The following is a 20,736-nucleotide window of genomic DNA, read 5'->3' as shown; positions in this document are numbered from 1 at the left end:
AGGAGCCGCCAATTCTGCAGCTGCTCAAGATTTTACCAGAATTTTATGGAACCAGAAGTTTCATTACCATGTTCACAAGAGCCCTCCACTGGTCCCTATTCTGAGCCAGATAAATCCAATCAATCCCATCCTATCTCTCCAAGATCCATTTTAATATTGTCCACCCACTTACGCCTTGGTCTTCCCAGTGGCCCCCTTCCTTCTGGCTTTTCCTCCAGTATCCTATATGCATTCCTCTTCTATCCCATTCGTGCTACATCCCCTGCCCATCTCATCCTCCTTGACTTGATCATTCTAATTATACTTTGAGAAGAGTAAGAGTTATGAAGCTCCTCGTTATGCAGTTTTCTCCAATCTCCTATCACTTCATCTCTCTTAGTTCCAAATATTCTCCTCAACACTCTGTTCTCAAACACCCTCAGTCTATGTTCCTCCCTTAATGTCAGAGACCAAGTTTCACATCCATACAGAACCACAGACAAAATTATAGTTTTGTATATTCTAATTTTTATTATTATTTAACGAAGTAAAAAAAAATATTCTATGAATCTGTATCTGTGTATGTGATATCTGTATTGCAATTAACTTTTCAACAGAGTATTTATATCTGAATTAATGTAATTGCATCTGCAATAATTGAAGATACAGGTCAGCGAGATGTAAAATTTACAGAAATAGAACATTTTTAAAATATGTGTACTCCAAATTTGAGTCAATTTTCGACCCATTTTATGCTTAATGTAATAACTGAACAAAATTTTATACTTTTAAAATCACCAGCAAGTAAATTACTTCACTAGGACGTAGAATTATGTCATCAGTAACATGAAGCAAATAATATTTATTTTCCTCTCTATGTAAACGGCGATGCAAAGCAGAGGGGAAATTAACGCCAGGCTGATAACAAAGCCACCGGTACATACTGCAAGTACTTGTGACAATATCACAGAAAGTTCGTTGGCGCTTAGTTGCTGTGAGCACTGTGCCACGTCCACCAACAAGCGCTATTACCTTCAAATCGTCGAGGTCTCTCTCAGTAGACTACAAGAGCTCGAATAGTTATCGCGCTTCAGTTGCTCTCTCCGTTTTTGGACGTCTGAATATTCGCGTGGTCACAGGTTAAGTGTATCAGTGTCACAAAAATCAACTGATATTAATAAATATTTTATGTGACTGGACGTCGTAGTTACTTTTCTTTCTGGGGAGGAATATTGGAGGGTCCATTTGTTTTATTTCTTTACCTTTATTCTGCGATGAACAAAAACATTACAGTGCGTCCGCCACTGTCGATTCGACTAACAGTGCCACCCGTTTCATTATTTTAAGTTTTATCACGTTTCTAGTGAAAATAAGTGAAATCTACATTTCCATTAGCAAAATTTACTTCTTTGTCACAACATAATCTGTCTCGTGTTGATGTCTTCAAGTCAAGTTCCTTTCCATCACATATCCATCGTTCTTTCGTTGTCTTTTTTATTTTTATTTTAAGATTTTGTTCCCAAAATCAGATAAATTATTTTTTTTTATTTTGAGATCATGATGAAAACATGAAAATGTGTTAGGGAACAATGCTCAACTCAATCTTTAAAGCTCACCGCGTCAGCTGTAAATTCTGGGGATTTCCCTGAAGCTATATCCAAGATACACGGAGGGATATCATCTGAAGATGCTTGGGCGTAATGCCGCCTTTCCTGCAGATGTTGAAAAATAACTCAATCCAAAAATTGTCTGTTTACAGCGAGTTAATTTTGGACTAACACTGATACACATCCACAGGTTTGCTGATCAGTTATGCAAGGACCAGAACAGGCAGAATCTTGAGAAGGAAAAGTATTGGGAAAGGACTGGTTTGATTTCTGAGATGGAAACCAGACTTAACTCTGAGGAAGGTAAAGAATATCAACTATGGCCGACTGATGAAATTTACGTGATTTCTTAAAAATTTTGTGGCAAACAATGGACTCTGTGAAGTTGAACAAATTACCTCATTTATTATACAACGTAGACGAGACAGGACTTGAACTGACTTACAATTCTGATAATCAGAAGCTGTTTTCTGAAAAAGGCAGTAGATGATTCGCAGAGCTACTCACAGAGAAGAAGGAGAATCCGTGAGAGGAGTAGTCTGTATGAGTGCATATGGAAGCACCTGGATTCTCCCAACGGTTCTGTGTAAGGGAAACTACAGAAGGGCATGAGTTTAAATAATTTTGTTGCTGGTATTCATTTTGCTTAAATCAATTTTCATGTTTATAAATTTTATTTGAATAAAACAACTTCGAATATGACTAGCGTTAATATCCTGACTCAACGGTAATAAAGCCGTTTTTGCCTTTTGTTAATTTCCCGTCCCCTTTGAGAATAATAGCGAATATACTGGAAACCGTCTCTGAAATTGTGAAGGTTGTAGCTTCTTAAATAATCAAGATATGGATGTATATGACTTACAGTTCGAAAGCTGTGAGTGATCAACTGAATTCGTGGCGTTATTTGCCGTATCACAAAACGGAAGAGACTTCGTTATTCTTCTTACAGCTTCGCGCTACATTTAATTCATACCCTGAGTGACAGTCCCACAGAGTGGTAAAGCCACTGCCGAGATATCGCTCAGAGTCCTTAAGCAATAAAGTGAACACCCGACATATTTCCCTCCACAAATATAAAATCGGCGATGTTCGCCATTTTCGGCCTAAAACTGATAACACGGTCTGAATCCATACACAGGTTAAGTCTGAGAGACTGGTTTCGAGATTTTATGGCAGAAAGGTAGGTACTCCTTTTGGTTTATTTTGGACTTCACCCATCGTCTGGCATGTAAAAGACAAAAAACCACGACGTTTCGGAGACTGGATCTGTCTCCGTCTTCAGGAGGTTGTTTTTCTACAGACCGGAGTTTGTCCAGTGATTGAGACTAGCTCTTTCTAAGGGGCCCAACTGAGTAGGTTTATCCTTCCCTATCCACCTGAAGACGGAGACAGATGCAGTCTCCGAAACGTCGTGTTTTTTTGTCTTTTTGTCTTTTTGTCTTTTACATACCAGACGATGGGTGAAGTCCAAAATAAGCCAAAAGAAGTACAGTATACACCATCGTCAGACTCCTTTCAAGTCTATCTGAAAGGTAGGGTTACTAAATTTTCCAAAACTGCAACGGAATACATAAATATAATATTTTGAATAGGTATTTGTCTTGGGTATTGTGTTGACAACTATAAAAGTACAGATAAAATATGAACACAATATTATCCTGGTATACAATACCAAGTTCACAAATGGCCGTCATTGGACCCCATATTTATTCCGCACATTCACACCAAATTTCTCTTAAACTTTTTTCTAGATTACCTTTATCCTTCCATTTAAGCTTAGGTCACCCTAGTGATCTCTTTCTCTCGTATCAGATATGCATTTCTTATTTCTCCACATGCGACATATCCCACCCATCTCACCAACCTTGTGTCAGTCACATTAATAACGTTAAATTGAAAGAATGAAATGTGAAGCTGATTTCTGTGTAATTCTTTCCGTTTTCCTGTTACTTTCTCTTTCATATATCAAAATTTCCTCCTCAGCACTCTGTCCACCAACATTCTCAATCAGTGACAAAATATTTGCTCGTAAAACTCCATGGCCTGTACTCCGCAAGCGAACTATACCGATCGAGCGGCCGCCGCTTGTCGGCAAAGTTAGTGCCAACTTTTGCTGATAGAGGGTGTCGCGTGGTCAGCGCAACGGTTCCCCACGGCCGTTAATCTCGGTCTTTGAGAGATGAGCAGCTATTTCCCTGAAATAGTTCCTCAATTATCCTCACGAGGCTGAGTGGACTCTGTTCCAGACTCACTACTTCTCAGAAAACCTGGTAGCGCTGAAAATCTCACCCGGGACCTCTGGATCTCTAACCAGGATCTCTGACCATTAGACCACAGAGGCGGTCACTTGCATGCAGGATCACAGTTTTATTTAAGCTCATTACCCGATTCTCAAACACTCCACCCACTTTCTCTGCTTAGTCGCCAGGTCGCAACTCTGTACGAAGGTGCCAGTGAAAAAATAAGCACCATTTATGCATGGAAGGTGTAAATGACCGTTTGGCCCTTTTTGTTACAGAAGAAGGTTAAATTTACTCCTAGAACTGACCACACTGATGCAGTATAAGACAATGAGAAATACACGTATATCTGGTTACATCGTCTCTTGGAAGGTCGGCAGAATTAAAATCCACTTAACTCCCTTGATCATTCTCAGACTCAGGCTGTGTGCTGAGCTCGAAACATGAATAACATTTATAAAATGTAACTACTGGATACATGTTCAGAATATCCCATCGCACTCTGCGGTTTGTTTCACTTTCTGCCAAAAAGTGTCAGTGTATTAACGTAGATAAATCTTCCCTTCTACTTGTGGTATCTCTCCAATTCAAAGCCCTTGTTGGATATATATAAAACTCCGTGGTTTCAGTCCGTAAGCCAACTATGCCGACCGAGCGACCGCCGTTTGTCGGCGAAGTTAGTGCCAACTTTAGCGGATAGAGGGTGTTGCGTGGTCAGCACAACGAATTCCCACATTAATCTCGGATTTCTAGAGCGGAGCCGCTATTTTCTTGAAATAGCTCCTCAATTATTATCACAAGACTGTGTGGACCCCGTTCTAGACCCACTACTTCTCAGAAAATTTGGTAGTGCCGGGAATCGAATCCGGACCTCTGGATCTGTAGCCAGGAACGTTGACCACTAAACCTAGAGGTGGTTTAAAATACGTATAATAATAATAATATATTTTCTCTCATGAAGGTTTGTTAGAAGAGGAAATGTGAAGTTATATTTAGCTTATACAAGTTATCAGGTTTTTGCAGAGGTGACTGTTCAGATTGTGACCCTCTGGATCGTGAAACCGTGTAGTTTTTCAGGTAGATATCTGAGTTTCGGAGCAACATACTGCCTCCAACTTCAGAGTTAAAATGTGTGAGATAAGGTAGATTGCAACAAAGGCCATTCAGGTCACAGGAGAAACGAAAATGACATTAAGTTATTCGGCCCTGGAGCCGGTCGTTTTCTGGTTCATCGTTCTTAATGACCCGGATACGACTCCATCATCAAAAATAGAGGCCGTATTTTCTGTGTGGGTCGTGCGAAATCTAAATACAGATAGACTCTAGCTATTATTAGATCAGAGCTGAGTTGAGCGAATTTGACCGGCATTGGAGTAGAGACTAGGCTAGATCGAATAGATTCGACTAGGGTGAATAGATCGACTAAAGTGAGAGAGAACTGGAACTAGGAGCTGTGAACGTAAAGAAAATTCGAGAACCTAGAGGTTCTCCAAGATTCAGAAAACATTGAGAGACTCGTTATTACGAAGTTCAATGTGTGAGCTGTTGTAATCAAATGTAATTTAAGAGTCGTCCAATAAATCCAATCCTCAAATTTAGAACCCACAATTATTAGTCACGCATACAACATAAACGTCATAATATTTTTAATATATCCTGAAGGAACGACGGAAAAATGACATATATGTGCAACAAGAATTGGTGACTAGAGCATATTAGAAAAAGAAGAATTTTACACTTCTATTTATTCCACGCTCTCTTCCACGCACGCCTAATGTTTCAGACTTTCGTAATAAAATTTATAGGCATAGGCGAACACATTTCTTCCATCTTGTCTCACGCATTGGATATTTGATCAGCTTTCACTTTACCGCTCCCCAAATACTGGTGAAGTGTTCACATGATGAAGATCGTAATCAAGTTTTCCTTTCATATTTATTTTCTATATGTGACGAAATTTCCTGTCTGATTCCAGCGTGTAATAAAACGGATTAGCTGAGGAAGGAGGCAACTTGATAAGTTAAATTAGTGAACTGTCTTAAATATATCACAGAGACTTATTCTTCTCCATTATACAGCCCTCTGGCCTGTACCCGTTGGGAACTAACTCATGAAACTATGAATTTCACACCAAATTTGTGGCATTCCTTGGACGTGGGATCTGCCCATCTCAGAGCCTTAATCTACGTAGACAACTCAACACAGAAGGAAATCAGACATACAGTGTATCTATGCCCTGAGTGAGATTCGAACGCACGATATCAGAGTTAGAGGGGTAGAATATTTGTAGTATACGCAATAAACTGAGCGGCTATCTATATTAGTAGCAATAGGTTCGATTGGAATAATATTATACAAAATATGAACTCTACTGGGACGCCATTGTCAACGTGACAAAACAGTATCTAATAATGAAATTGATATGTTGAATATAAGCAAAAACGGAAGATCATAATATTTGAAATCTGATATCGTGTAGTTTGGCGCAAAGGTACCAATATTTCGGAAGAACCTGCTGCCTCCATCGTCAGGGTATTTCCGGGGACAGAGGAAGGCGATTCTTCCGAAATACTGATACATGTTAACCAAAATACACAGCGTCACACCCCAGCCCCTGTTCTTAACATTCACCGCCCTGAAAATCTAAAATCTCAAAAAACAATCTGCTTTATCGTGTCTCACGGTGTTGTCGCTTGCAGATTTACTTATACTTTTTCTTCAACCCTGAAGATGGGGGCGATACGTTCCTCCGAAACGTCGGTTAACACCACATATACACGGTGCCAAATCCCAGAAGACTGCATTCTTCATAGTCACCGCCGTGAAAGCCTCAAATCTTACATATCAAAAGTTACTCACACCTCCGTTTTCTGTCCTGTTTTGGCCAACGTAGGAGCAGAAAGGAACAGCCAAGCTAACGGCAAGTACAGATGATAATGGCTCAAAGACCAAAATATATACTGATTAACACTTAAACGTATAATTTATGTGTACAAGTTGTGCTAACGGAAATAAATACAACTGACTATGTATCACAAGTGTTCTCCAGCCCGCAAGTCATGCAATTTGGTTATACAAAGATAAGATCCACTACAAGAAAAATGCTTGGTTGTTAATGCGATAATGAGATATTAATAATAATTATCTTCATTTCACATGAAGATATATGTAACAGAGGACTACACAGAAGACGTTAAATTTCTAAACTAATAATTAGTAAGTAACAATTATAATTACTAAGAGTTCATACACTGATGTGAAGGTCTCCAGTGTCCAATAGTCCCTGCGAACGGGTAGAGAGTAGAGCCTAAACGAAAAGAAGGATAATTTCAAATTCTAAACAATAACACCTAAACACATATGCACCTCATAAATATCGCGAGCTCTCATGCCGATTCCCATATATTTTCCGCGTTTCAAACTGGATAATATTAAAAGTGTTCATCATGGTGTTTGACTTACCATTGTGTGAGCTGAGGTCTCGAACTTTGTGATCGAGGGCTAGAGCTCTTTCCGCCTCCCCTCGTTCCTCACGTAACCTGTAACAAATATTGCAATAATTTACATCAAGATTAAGCATGTCTGAAGAGATCATCTTGAAGCCGCAGGCCTATGACATACTATCTTCATGATATCAATTGATGCGAACGAAGGAAAGTTACGTATTGGATCCTTGGATATATGCAGCACCACTTGCGATAGGCGTTATAATGGAAACAAATTATTAAAAATATTTGAGTCCTCTTCCATAAATGTAGCAAATTGTATTTCATAGTTTTATCCAAGCATCTATCTATCTATCTATCTATCTATCTATCTATCTATCTCTCTGTCTGTCTGTCTGTCTGCCTGTCTATTTATCTGTCTGTCTATCTATCTGTATGTCTGCCTATCTATCTAACTATCTATCTGTCTATCTATCTGTCTGTCTGCCTGTCTATCTATCTATGGCTCTGAGGCCTTGTGGATCTTGTAAAATTTAAAAAGTATTTAAAAAGGTTCGTCAATTATAACAAATATTTATATACTAAAACTTGTTAAGATTATTTATCTTCTCTGCCCCAATTCTAACACCGCGCATAGTTCCACCCTATGGGAGTCGTTCCTCTTACTCTCGGTGTATATCTGCAATCTGAAAAAGTACTTATTATTATTACTTTCGGCTTCTATATAAATATTTATTATAATTGACCAACATTTTTAAATAGTTTTTAAATTTTACAATGACATAATGGCAAGCAATGAAATAGATTATCGTAAATGGAGCACCTGATGATGGCACTATAGTGCCGAAACATGTTGTGAACTAACAAGTGAAATTGAGTGCAATGAAAGACGGACACTGCATACATATCATGGACGAAAATCAGTGCAACAGGACGCTAAAATACAACATTAATATACTAAGTTATTAATTTTAATTTACTACACGTACGGTTATTAGATGGACTTTTAAATACTGAGATGCCTAATAGGCTTACTCAGTTTGGCCCAATCGACAGAGCTAGTCACTATCTCATTGGGATAGACATGGAGACAATCCAGTCTCCGAAACGTTGTGTTGTGAAAAATAAACAGGACGGTTTTCAGATAAAGACAAGACGATAGATAATGTCCAGAAACACAATATTTGTACTAATGTACCATCGTCACAGACTTTTAGATCTTGTTTCGAAATCTTTGTTAGTCAGAAATGGTTAAAGTTAGCCTTCGCCACAACAAATGACTGGATGATCAATCGGTATTGTTCAGACTGGATTTTATGTTCTGCTACATGTTTCAGTCCTCGTGAGACCATTATCAGGCAGTAGTGATGTATATAACACATCTAGGGTCATTGAACTCCTAATATGGATCCATATTTGGTTCAACGCGTCATACTCTAGAACATGAGTTGTGCCTATGGTTAAAATATATGCATTAAAATAAATATAATAGAAGTATACCTACGATATATATTAGAAAATATATTGAATGTTGACAATTTTTTATTAAAAATTATAAAATGTTTTAAAAAGGTATACTAAGAAGTATATATTATCAGGTTTTCGAGGTTAACATTTCCAGATTCTCTAAATATTTAAATTTACGTACATGTCTTAATTTATCATATCATATATTATTATATATCATTAACTTCTCCTTCTAAATTCGGTTGTTTCACTTTTATTAAAAAAATTATGTGAAAAATTCCCGTAAGAGATATGAACATCAAACTACTAGTTGTGTAAGGTCACAATGAACGAATTTCGGAAATATGTTTGATGTACTCTAAATTTAATTACAAAATTTTATCCTTGTTCCTTCTCAGGAAAGTTAAAGGACCTCTTTCAAAACCAGAGTTCAGCTGCGCAACAATTTATCTCAATCACTACCAACAAAAGTGTGAGAAGTACTGTAAAAACCCGGGAGCGCTGAATGTACGAGTATTATCAACGATGCCATATGTTATCACCATTCGTAGCAAACAAGAGTGAAGCTTTTATCTAGAAACAAATGCAACGATTGAGTGGTTTCAGTTCGTAAAACGAGGAAAAGGAACGTCAACCCAGGGCGATGATAACAGCCCGTGAGAGAACAATGTTTCCGCTAAGCAACCAGGGTTAAGTGATGTGTGAACAGTGGGCTGCAGAAATAGCAGGAGAAAGTGATTATCACCTGGTGAATCCGATAACGCTTCGTGTCCACGTCACATAATCTTATTGACAAACATTCTCACGTGTATGACCATCGCTAAGAATTTATTACATGGAAGAGGTGGGTAATTTTTGCTCAAATATTGCGTAATAGCTCAATGGATAATTGTCCTTGATGTGGTAGAAACACTGTTTGAATTTGTGCAGTGCATCGTGAATTTTCGTCCCAATGGTTTAACATTTTTCGCTTTTATACAACGAGGGGTTGTGGCCATTTTGTCTGATCTAATGGTGTCGATAAGCAATTATGGATCAGTGAATTGAATGTAGGACATGACTCTAGGTAAATTGAATCAGTGAATTGAAATAGGTCATGATTCCATAGTCACATTTCATACTAATATAGGTCTTATGCTATATGGATATTAGGCTCATATTAGTGTGAAATGTTTACTTACATCATTAGGAAGGGTGGTAATGAAGGGTACATGCTATTTTTACGCCACCATAATGCGAGAGAACAAAACAAATCGTCCCTTAAAAATTGGAGCTTCATCCCCTTAAACCTGCTGTGTTTCAAAGTGAGCAATTTTCGTTAATTCACAGTCGGTTCGCAGTTTGTCTAATGAGTGTCTTATTTGACTCCAAACGCCGCCAGTACAATTTGTTTATAATGTGTAAAAAGCTGCACACATGTTAAACACAAATAAGCAGATGCTGTGAAAAGAAATGTTGATTGGTTTAAGCAGAAAATCTGAGGGTGATTTTAACCCAATGAATAAACCGCGGTAGCTTAAAGGCAATTTGTTCCGAAGCGTGTGGCTTAGGTGTGATGCGTGTAGGACGGTGAATACATAACGAATTATTTATCGTTTATTGTTTCGCAGTACCACAATTCAATTCTAACCTGTAAGTAATGGAATGTATTTACTGAAAAATTATAGCAGAGTGGCTTTATGGCATATTGAAGGAACATTATGGAAGAAAAAGGAAGGCTCACGAAAATAAAATAAAATAACGTTAATAAAAAAGTAAACAAATTAAAGCTGGAACAAAATTAATAGATCCCTCCTCGTCGACCTAGTATAACATGAATACTGAACATAAATTTCAGGCTTGTGATTTGGATCAAAAATATATGGGGCTTGCTGCATGTAATACTTTGTAGTAAGATGTGATAAATGTGAACAAATCGAAAATGGAAAAATGTCCAGGTCTCTTGGTACCCCTTTATAATTAAGTTTTAATGCAACGTTAAAATATGCCGCATGTAGGACTACCGTAAATGAATTTCACGACTTAAGCATTACTTCGCTTCAGTTTTCTGACTAGCAGAATACGAAAGTGTGACATCACTCACTCCTTATTTTGCCTCCGTCCCTACTAATAAATAAAGCTACTGGTGTAGGAAAGCTCTCTAAAGAATTAACCAAGAAACTCAAACTAATATATACACACACTGCATTGTCTACTAAATGTTGTAAAGCCTCTCCTCCCAGTTCACATTTGTGAAACATCTCCTCCGAAGCAATCCAGAGGGAATTCTAGAAGGAGAGAGAAAAAAATAGCAGTTTTGGGTGGTTGATGCTGAGATGCTACGAAGTAAAAACGTGGATACGGAATTTGCGCAATAAATGAAGACTTATGACTTGCATTTGCCAGGCAGGGCCTCAGCTGCTGCCTTCAGCGAGAATCAACCACCAAGAAAATAGTACCCCATCTTTCTTTCCCTCTTTCATACTTCGTGTGATGCGGATGAATCTAACACATACACATTCGGCGGAGGAATACATAAGTAGGTAAAAGTGCTTTAAAGTACCTCTCCCTGCCTTTTTCCTACCACAACGGGGGTGGTTTTTGTTTAAGGGGTGGTGTGGGATGGGGGGTTAGTTCGCCATCACAATATAAAGCGCGATACTAATGAGAAAATGCTTTTAAGAAAAGGAATAAACTAATGGGGAAGCCATTTTAATGTGTTTTTCTAATACACGGGCGTCATGCAGATGGGAATCTTAACGAATTATGGGCATAATTTGAATGTAAGGATTTGTGTAGACGCGGACCGGAGACTTAGGCAGGCCAGCATTACAGTGCAACATTTCAGTGGATTTGCTTACTCTTCCGTTAGGTTCGTCTTCTTATTCCCGTTACATGTATGCTACAGAGGAGAGTGAGAGGCTTGCATAACATGCTAGAGGCCGTATTACTGTTACGTTGTGGATTTCAGCGTACTGTAAGACAGAAGGCTAAGCTAATGAAAATGGCTATGAGATTTGGCACTTGGAATGTACGAACTTTGTATAGGGCAAGTTCCCTCATAACTTGTACTCTTCTCCAAGTATAATTAAAATCATCAAGTCAAGGAGGATGAGGTGGGCACGTCATGTAGCACGAATGAGGGAGACGAAGAATGTGTATAGGATATTGGTGGGAAAGCCAGAAGGAAAGAGACCACAGGGAAGACCAAGGAGTTGGTGGGTGGACAATATTAGCGTGGATCTTAGAGAGATAGGATGGGATGGATTGGATAGATCTGGCTCAGGATAGGGGCCAGTGGAGGGCTCTTGTGAACACGGTAATTAACCTTCTGGTTCCATAAAATGCTGGGAAGTTCTTGAGTAGCTGCAGAATTGGCGGCTCCTCCAGAAGGGCTCAGCTCCATGAGTAAGTAAGTAAGTAGTAAGACAGAAGGAATTTCTGCCATGAAAATAGCACAGATTTTACTTCGCCACAAAGAAAACAGAGATAAAAAAAAACATACTACATATTATTTTTTTTTATTTAACATTATCCTAGACATAACACTGCAGTGAAGTAACTACAGATGTTTATCAAATACGGTTTTTTTATACTTCGAGTAACTCGTAAGTGTCAACATCCCCATGTTTTAGACATCACACTGCACCTTATTGCCCTCCAAAGAATGTTTCACAGGAAAAAAGGTAAAGCTATCCCTGTAACACGCCGTAAAGGCCTATTGGCTTATATGACGTCAGGACTCCCACATTTTCTAGACAGTTGCCTCATAGATAGCGGTGAGGTTCTCAGTCTTACGGGGCGGCCGTGCTTTATCCTCCCAGGAAGAATCATGGTAATAATTTCTGTTAGAGGCTGAGTCGACCCCAGGGCCATATTGCGCCTGAAATGACAAGGCAAATTGAAAGAAAATCCAATGACATCATCGGGAATCGAATCCGGAACCTATGGGTTTGTAACACAGTGCCTCAATCAACTACGCTACCCTGTTTCCCAGGTGGTCAAGAAATTCCCTCTCTTTTATGTTGTGCTCAAAACAGTCCGCCAGTTTTACCTCGGCCAGTTACTGCAGTCCACGCGTTCCATCATACACCACGTAATTGTTAAGATCCACAAGACTGAAAAATATTGTAGGTATCTGCGTCAATTTATTTGGTTGGCCGTTTTCTCTATACGTACTAGAATTAAATGACACGATTTTTCACGTGTGTGTCTTGTGTAAAATCTCATGATTTACTATAAAAATGACCTGCAATGAACTCCGTGGTTTTAGTCCGCAAGCGAACTATATCGACCTAGAAACCGCAGCTTGTCGGCAGAGTTAGTGCAAACTTTAGCGGATAGAGGATTTCGCGTGGTCAGCGCAACGAATCCACACGGACGTTAATTTCAGTTTTTCTAGACCGGAGCCGCTCTTTCCTTGAAACAGCTCCTTAATTATCCTCATGAAGCTGAGTGGAACCCGTTCTAGACCCACTACTTCTCAGAAAATCTGATAGCGCCGGGAATAGAACCCGGACCTCTGGACCTTTAGCATGAACTCTGACCACTAGACCACAGAGGGGGCGAAATAAGTTTAAAAATATGATTTACCCAAATTATAAAATTTAAGTTTAATGAAATAGAAATGTTTATTATTTCCAACTATTGTATGAACGTAACCCGTGACTGGAACTTTAGTTTCATTTTTGGAACTAAATACATCCAGAATTATCATGACACATGATCAAAATAATCAGGAAGACGATAATTTCCATGGTAAAGAAGACGCTAAATGAAGATATATCTTCGAAATAAGGAGAAGAAGAAACATTAAGTCACGGAGCGAGGAGATTGAAACTAGAAAGTAGATGAAGCAGTTTCCAGCACTAAATTGAAAGCCATATCCCCTCTGGCTGTTGTCCTTTACCCCTCCACCCACTCGCTTCGTTAAACTCAAGTTACGTAACAATGAAAGACAACAATCACCTCTGTCTTGTTCTGTGTGGATTCTCCATTGCCGCTTATCTCAGCTGCTTCAAATTAGCCGTCTTCGCGCGCCTTGAAAGAAAAGATGGTGTCGTAGAAGAAGAAGAAGCACAAAAATAACAAGACACAGATAGAAATTCTACATACTACGTAGATCCTATTGGCTTAGACTACATAGTTTTAAGCCTGTTAATTAGTGTTCAGGTTCTATCATGATGCTAAATTAGACTTGTATCTTCTTTTGTTCGTCTACCATGCACACGGACTCGAAGACGGAACCAGAGCGGGCAATGTAGGAGGATGGCAGATGAAAACGTGACGTCGGGACTCCCTACTGAGTGGTTATCGTTACTCCCTCCTTTTTCCTTACCCACTTTTCCCTCTATTTCTAATTAATGTGGACCTAGATACTTACACGCCGGTCACGGTAACCGAGCGGTCTAAGGCATGTACTGTGTTCGCTCGCTTAGAAACCGGGATCGTGGGTTCGAATACCACTCAGGGCATGCATGTTTACTTTGTGTGTGTGCGTTTTTCTGTGTTTGTGTACAGGTAGAGGCCTTGCGACGAGCTGATCACCCGCCCAAGGAGTCCTACCGAATGTGTAATATCTGGAAAAACCGAAGTGAACGGAGAAGTTCATGGAGGTAGGCCTAGGCCCACTGGGGCTGTAGTGCCAAGGAAAAAAACAGATACTTACACACATCGTTAGTGGAAAAGAAAACAATTTTCCCCAATTGAGTTTTTTATTGAGGAGCCGGCGTAGCGTAGTCGCTATAGCGACTGGCTACGGGATAGACAACTGGGTGGTTGGAGTTCGAGTCCCGGTAGGGTCAAGAATTTTTTCTTCTCCAAATAATCCAGACCTGCTCTGGGGTCCACCCAACCTCCTAGTCAATGGGTTTTTTTCCCGGGGGCTAAAGCGGCAGGGGCGTAAAGCTGACCAGTCACCTCCAGCTACTGCCGAGGTCAAGAAAATATGGATCTCTATACCACCACTCCCCCATACGCTCTCATAGCGTAGTGCTTAATTCGTTGAATACTTGGAAAATTTTACCTTTTAATTTTACTTTACTTTTTTTTTAGTAAAATTTAGTCTCTTCTTTTAATTTACCGATTGATTCTTGGTTAATATCGGCGTTTCCGTCAAACTGTGTAGCTACTCAAGAATTTCCCAGCATTTTATGGAACTCGAAGGTTCATTACCGTGTTCATAAGAACCATCCACTAGTCCCTATCCTGAACCAGATCAATCCAATCCATAACATCCCATCCTATCTCTAAGATCCATTTCAATATTGTCCACCCCCCTACGCCTTGATTTTCCCAGTGGTCTCCTTTCTTCTGCCTTTCCTACCAATATCCTATATGCATTCCTTATCTCCCTCATTCGTGCTACATGCCCTGTCCACCGCATCCTCCTTGACTTGATCATTCTAATTATACTTGGAAAAGAGTACAAGTTATGAAGCTCCTCATTATGCAGTTTTCTCCAACCTCCTGTCACTTCATCTCTCTTCGGTCCAAATATTCTCCTCAAAACCTTGTTCTCAAATACCCTCAGTCTATGTTCCTCCCTTAATATCAGAGACGAAGTTTCACACCCATACAGAACCACAGGCAAAATTATAGTTTTATATATTCTAATTTTTATGTTTTGGATAACAGACGAGAAGACAAAAGGATCTGGACTGAATGGTAGCAAGCATTACCCGAATTCAGTCTCATTTCAACAGAAACGATAACGTGGAAATCACAGAATAAATATCTCACATATAATTTCTTCGTACTATAATCTATAACTTAAATTCGATAATTTATATCGTCTCAGAGACCCACACCCTCCGCTCACAAGTGAATTGCAGTATTTCAGTCCTTGGACAAGAATTAAGCATGTGGGTAATTCGAGAGTATGGCCACATCTCCAAACAAGGTCTAGCAAACGTGACCCAAACGACAAAGGGGTCAATTTAATTACTGACCCACGCGAACCCAAGTTTGAAGGCAATCTTATTGGTAGGAATAAGAATTTGTGTTTATAAACACACCCAAACTACAAAAATACAAACCAGTAAAGGATCACGACGATCACAACATAACGACTCGTGGTAGAAGAGCGAAAGAGAGCCATCGAGGACTTCTTTCAGTGTCTCGTTGTGTAAAGCAAGAGGAAGGTATAACAAAGGGGCTGAGAACATGTAGATTTATGATGTAGGCAGGTCTGTAATATGGCACGAAGCCATGTATAGTAGAAACGCAGAAGTCGAAACATATAACCGGTTAATAAAACTATGCCGTGAATGTAAGCTATAAATTACACTTGACGTAAGAGATATAGAATATGTGAATATAAATAACTATTTTCTACGCTAAATTCTTGAGTTTCCTGTTATTTCATTGTTGCTTAAAACTGTTGGTGTAATTCGCTAAACATTTGTTTTAGACGTACAGTTAATATTTACCCAAGATATAACATAAAGACGAAATGTTTTGTTGTACCCAAGTAGGGCTTAATTATTGGACAAAACAAGATATAATTTGTCTTACGTCATTTATATCCAGGATTCAGTGCATATTACACGTTCGATACTTAAGAGAAAGACTGATGCCGTCCTTCCTGCCTCACTTGAGTCTTCGCTCTTGCTGTCCGCATCTTCTGTCTGTCACGAGATATGAGTGGCTGTTGACGGGGTTTGGATTAGTAATTGGGATTTATTGAATTCTTACATGTTCGTAACTACATGTAATTATAACCGTTTCACTAGTTCACACGTGTTACAGTTACCTAGAATACACACATTTAAGAATTCTCAGCCTGTTTTGTCTTCACCAGTGTTCTGGTAACGGCTTTCAACGGCGGACATCTGGATATCTGACCGGTAAAGACAACGAAATAGAAGTCAATAAAGTAATCTCTCTGCAAAACATTCAGTAAATCGCTGAAATAACCCCATGTTAATTTCATTTGTACTATTCCAGTATAGAGTGTATAAATCTGCCAATCACAGTGGATGCACGGTCTAAGGCATGAACTGTCTTCGGCCGCTTGAACATTGGGATCGTGGGTTCGAATCTCACTCGAGGCATGGAAGTGTACGTGCGTTTATTCTGTGTTTGTGTTGTTCTGTGAAGGTAGAGGCCTTGCGACGGGCTGGTCTCCTGTTCAAGGAGTCCTACCGACTGTGTATAGATTAAGAAACTGAAAAAAAGCCAAGGTCCACAAGGGCTGCAGAGCCATAGATAGGTAGTTTGTAGGCCTGCAGCTTCCTTACAGATTGTGGTATGAGGCCAATGACTGAATTGGAAGTCTTTTGTAGATCTCTTGTTTTATTTTAACACGAAGTGATTGGAATGGAATGGTACGGATTGGTTTGTCAGCAGACATGGGGTGAAATACCAGCAGGGGTGGCATCTTTATTTATGTAATTTTGTCAGTTTGATCTCGATTCTCATTTGTCAGTTTCATGAGCTCAACCTCCTGCGCCCCAAAGGATTCTAACTCTTGTATCATCTAGGATGATTGAGAGACTTCATGCAGAGCTCCAGACAGGATCTAGCTACTTTTGGTAGGGGCTCACAATTAAACATCGCTGGAGCATCCTGTTTGGACCAGTCTAACAGATACATCACTTGCAATAATTAGTAACAAATTTTGAACAAAAGTTTGCAATTCAGTACCTCATAATACATTTATTTCCATATGTTTTAATTCAAGTTTGAACCTAGTGTACAAGGACTGAGGTTAGCAGGACTACTGAAACCAGTTTCGATTAAATAAAACGCTTCTGACGAACGTGTTTCTAAATATATACATTTCAGTTATAGATCTTATAGTTTAGTGAAAATTGGACAATTCTCAGACAAAGGAACGAGTAATATATTCAGGGTCACGTGACTCTTTATAAAGAACATAGTGTCTGGATTTGGTGCTCCAAATAAATGTAAGCCTCCCCCATCCTCACCTTCATCCATATCCAGAACCTAGCAAGGATCATACAATTCAGTGGCCTGTTTCTACCGATAATGTAGGTTAGTGCAGATTCCATCCATATCGGCATTTTCAAATAGGAATAATTATAAATTTCAGCTATGGTGCCTTCTTTATAAATTTAAGATAAAAATACCACACAAAAATTGTAATAAATTTACTTGTTAAAATTTCCGCCTATACTTGCAACATATGGGAGCCGGGATAGCTACTGTTAGGGGCTGGATGATCGAGGGGTCGGAGTTTGAGTCCGGTTGGGTCAAGATTTTTCTCTTCCCCATGTAGTCCAGACCGACTGTGGGGTCAACCCAGCATCCTACCAAAAGTGTACCGGGGGCACTTTCCCAGGGAGTAAGGCTGCCGGGGCGTGAAGCTGACCGCTCACCCCCATCTAGTGCCGAGATCAAGAAAATGTGGGTCTATACTTCCACTCCCCAGTATGCTTTCATGGCGTAGTGCTTAATTAGAAGAACAGGGACGGCTTTACCTTTTTACCTTTTACTTGAAGCAATATTTTCTACTTGTAAGTAACGAATTCTGGCAGAAAGAACGGGGAGTCCAATTCTTCTAATTGTTGTCAATATTGTTCCTGTTCTTTGCAACATTACACGATATCCCAGCGCGTTTCTCCATCCCTGTCAGCCACCTCTGTTAATACAGAACCAAGTCCCACTGGGGCAGAATTCAAATCTCATTTCCTGTCTGCGAGTCTGCCCAGTGAGAGACGAAGGCAAACAGGGTACAGAGGGGTCGAGTTCATAATTAGCCACGAGAAGGAAGTTACAAGCTACCGAACTTAGCTCTGGAATCGGAGAATATCACAAACAACCCCTTACCATTACAACTACCACCCCCCTCCCGGCCTCCACCATGGCATTCACTCTGCTTTCTTCATTCCCAATTGACTTCATCAGTGGCAGAGAAAGGGAGAGATCAGGCGGCATCAGCTTTCAGCAGAACTGACACAAAGCAGTGTTTTCAATGCAGAATTACACGCTTTCAGAAACATGTGGTTTTCAAACAAAATAAATCACAAAATAAACCGAAAATGCATGGTAAGGTGACTAGAAATTAATTATAATTCCTGTTTCTTGTTCTGAATGTCCCCTGTTCATTGTTTGTTTACGCCGAATGTCCAACTAGCCTGTCGTATTACGTAGGTTCTTTTAAACTTTAACAGTCAAACGTATCTCTCAATTAAAATATAAAGCATTAGATAATTTCTATCATATTTAGAATCTTACTCTCCAAAGATACGTTTCGCTTTCATAAACGAGGGCTGTTGAACCATTACATCTGATGTGATGACCGAGTCATGACAGGACATCCTTTTCATCTGGCGTGAAGGAAGTGCTGCTACCAACGTACACAGAACTTAATCGTGACAGTATATTCACTGTATTGGCGTCGAGGAATTTCCGTCTCCTGAATCCAGAAGATTAAGGGAGATATAGCGGAAAAGGCGCCACCATTCAGGGCCTCTTTGGTGTTAAAAGAACTCCAGACCTATTTCCAGAAGATCGAGTCCTAACGGCGTAAACATTGCTTCAGGTGTCGAGGAAATGCCATCTCCTCAAACAAGAAGGAACAAGGGAATTATAGCTGTGTAAAGTAAAAGTAAGTAAGTAAAGGTATCCCTGCAACAGGCCGTGGAGGCCCATAGGGTTGTGAGATGTTGAGGGTCCCACATTTTCTAGACAATCGGCTCACACTTGGCGGTAAGGTTGTCAGCCTTACACGCCGGCTGCCCTTTACCCCCAAGAACATTCCAGGAAGATTCCTGGTACTCATTTCTGTTAGAGGCTGAGTCGACCCCAAGGCCATAGTGCGGCTGGAAGGATTACGTAAATTGAAAAAATCCAATGACCTCATTGGGACTTGATCCCGTGACCTTCCGGCTTGTAGCATAGTGCTACCGCGTACCAGTTATGTGCTAAGATGAACAGTTATTTTAACAATTACTTAGGGAAGCCATTTCAAAGCCACTTGTTCAAGTAGTTATTTAATCTTTTAACAGGCTGGTTGAGTAGTTATGAATATATAGTGAATTAACCAGCAGTCAATTACTCACTTGTTTAATAAATCACAGTAATTAAGAAGTACCTACTTAATCCGTCTATCAATTGGTTAGTTATTGTGTTAGTTACTCGGTCAGTCAGTTGACCTGTCTTTCAGTTAATTTGTTCTTTCAATAGTCGCCTCACACTTACCCGATTACTTAGTGTCTTTGTTAGGTAATTAATCAAAAAATTTTCATATCCTTGGCCATTTGCATGTTTGGTTGGTTATGCAGTTTCTCTTTATGCCCGTCAGTAGGTTCACGAGTTAATTCACTTAATTTTTTCTCTTGGTCAATAACCTATATGTGGGGTCCGCAGTCATTAAAACTGTCAGTAAATCACGCAGCTAACTTGATAGTTTGTTGCTTTGTTAGTATATTATATAGATTTTTTTTTCTTACGCGTGTAATTAGTTCCCAAATCAAGCAAAAGGTAAAGGTGTCACTGTAACAGGCCGTGGAGGCCTGTAGGGATTTGATACGTTGAGATTCCTACATTTTCTAGACAATCGGCTCACAGATGGCGGTGAGGTCAGCCCTACGCGCCGGCCGCCCTTAACCCCCAGGAAGATTCATGGTACCGACTTCTGTTAAAGGCCGAGTTGACCCCAGGACCACAGTGCTTCTGGAAGGATTAGGTCAATAGAAAAATTTAAATGACCACTTCAGGAATCGAACCCGCGACCTTCCGGTTTGTGGCATTGTGCCTCAACGAACTACACTACCGTGTGCCCCCGTCAGGTCAATCAATTAATCACTTTATTATGTATATTTTTAATACTTTAATTGTTAAGTTACTTATAGTAGTCAGTTAGTTAATCAGTTATTGGTGATTCTTTCTGTCACCCTTTTAGTTGTTGAGTTAGTTAATAAGACAATATTTTGCTTCTTAATTTTGTTGTATATATTTTTAATTATTTTGTCAGTTAGTTAATCATTAAATTGGCTATTTTGTCAGTTCATTAGACAGTTAATCTCTCAGTTTGTCAGTTGTTATGTAACA

At 39.5% G+C, this 20,736-nt stretch overlaps 1 protein-coding gene across 4 annotated transcripts in view; it reads right to left on the bottom strand.

Moving 5' to 3' along the window:
• The window catches only part of LOC111862086 (dachshund homolog 2), a 735,944-nt gene that overhangs the window by 219,023 nt on the left and 496,185 nt on the right, over positions 1-20,736 (bottom strand). For all 4 annotated transcript variants that reach the window (XM_033750542.1, XM_033750541.1, XM_023847179.2 and 1 more), the window contains 2 exons: positions 7,289-7,365; positions 7,077-7,133 (listed from right to left, as the gene is read on the bottom strand). In XM_033750542.1, the coding sequence (XP_033606433.1) occupies positions 7,077-7,133; positions 7,289-7,365 (134 nt within the window). The remainder of the gene's footprint in view (positions 1-7,076; positions 7,134-7,288; positions 7,366-20,736) is intronic.

The sequence above is a fragment of the Cryptotermes secundus genome, unplaced genomic scaffold (assembly GCF_002891405.2).
Source record: "Cryptotermes secundus unplaced genomic scaffold, Csec_1.0 scaffold400, whole genome shotgun sequence".
Classification (NCBI taxonomy): Eukaryota; Metazoa; Arthropoda; class Insecta; order Blattodea; family Kalotermitidae; genus Cryptotermes; species Cryptotermes secundus.
The sequence above is the reverse complement of the archived record's forward strand: the minus strand, read 5'-3'. Positions and strand labels throughout refer to the sequence as shown.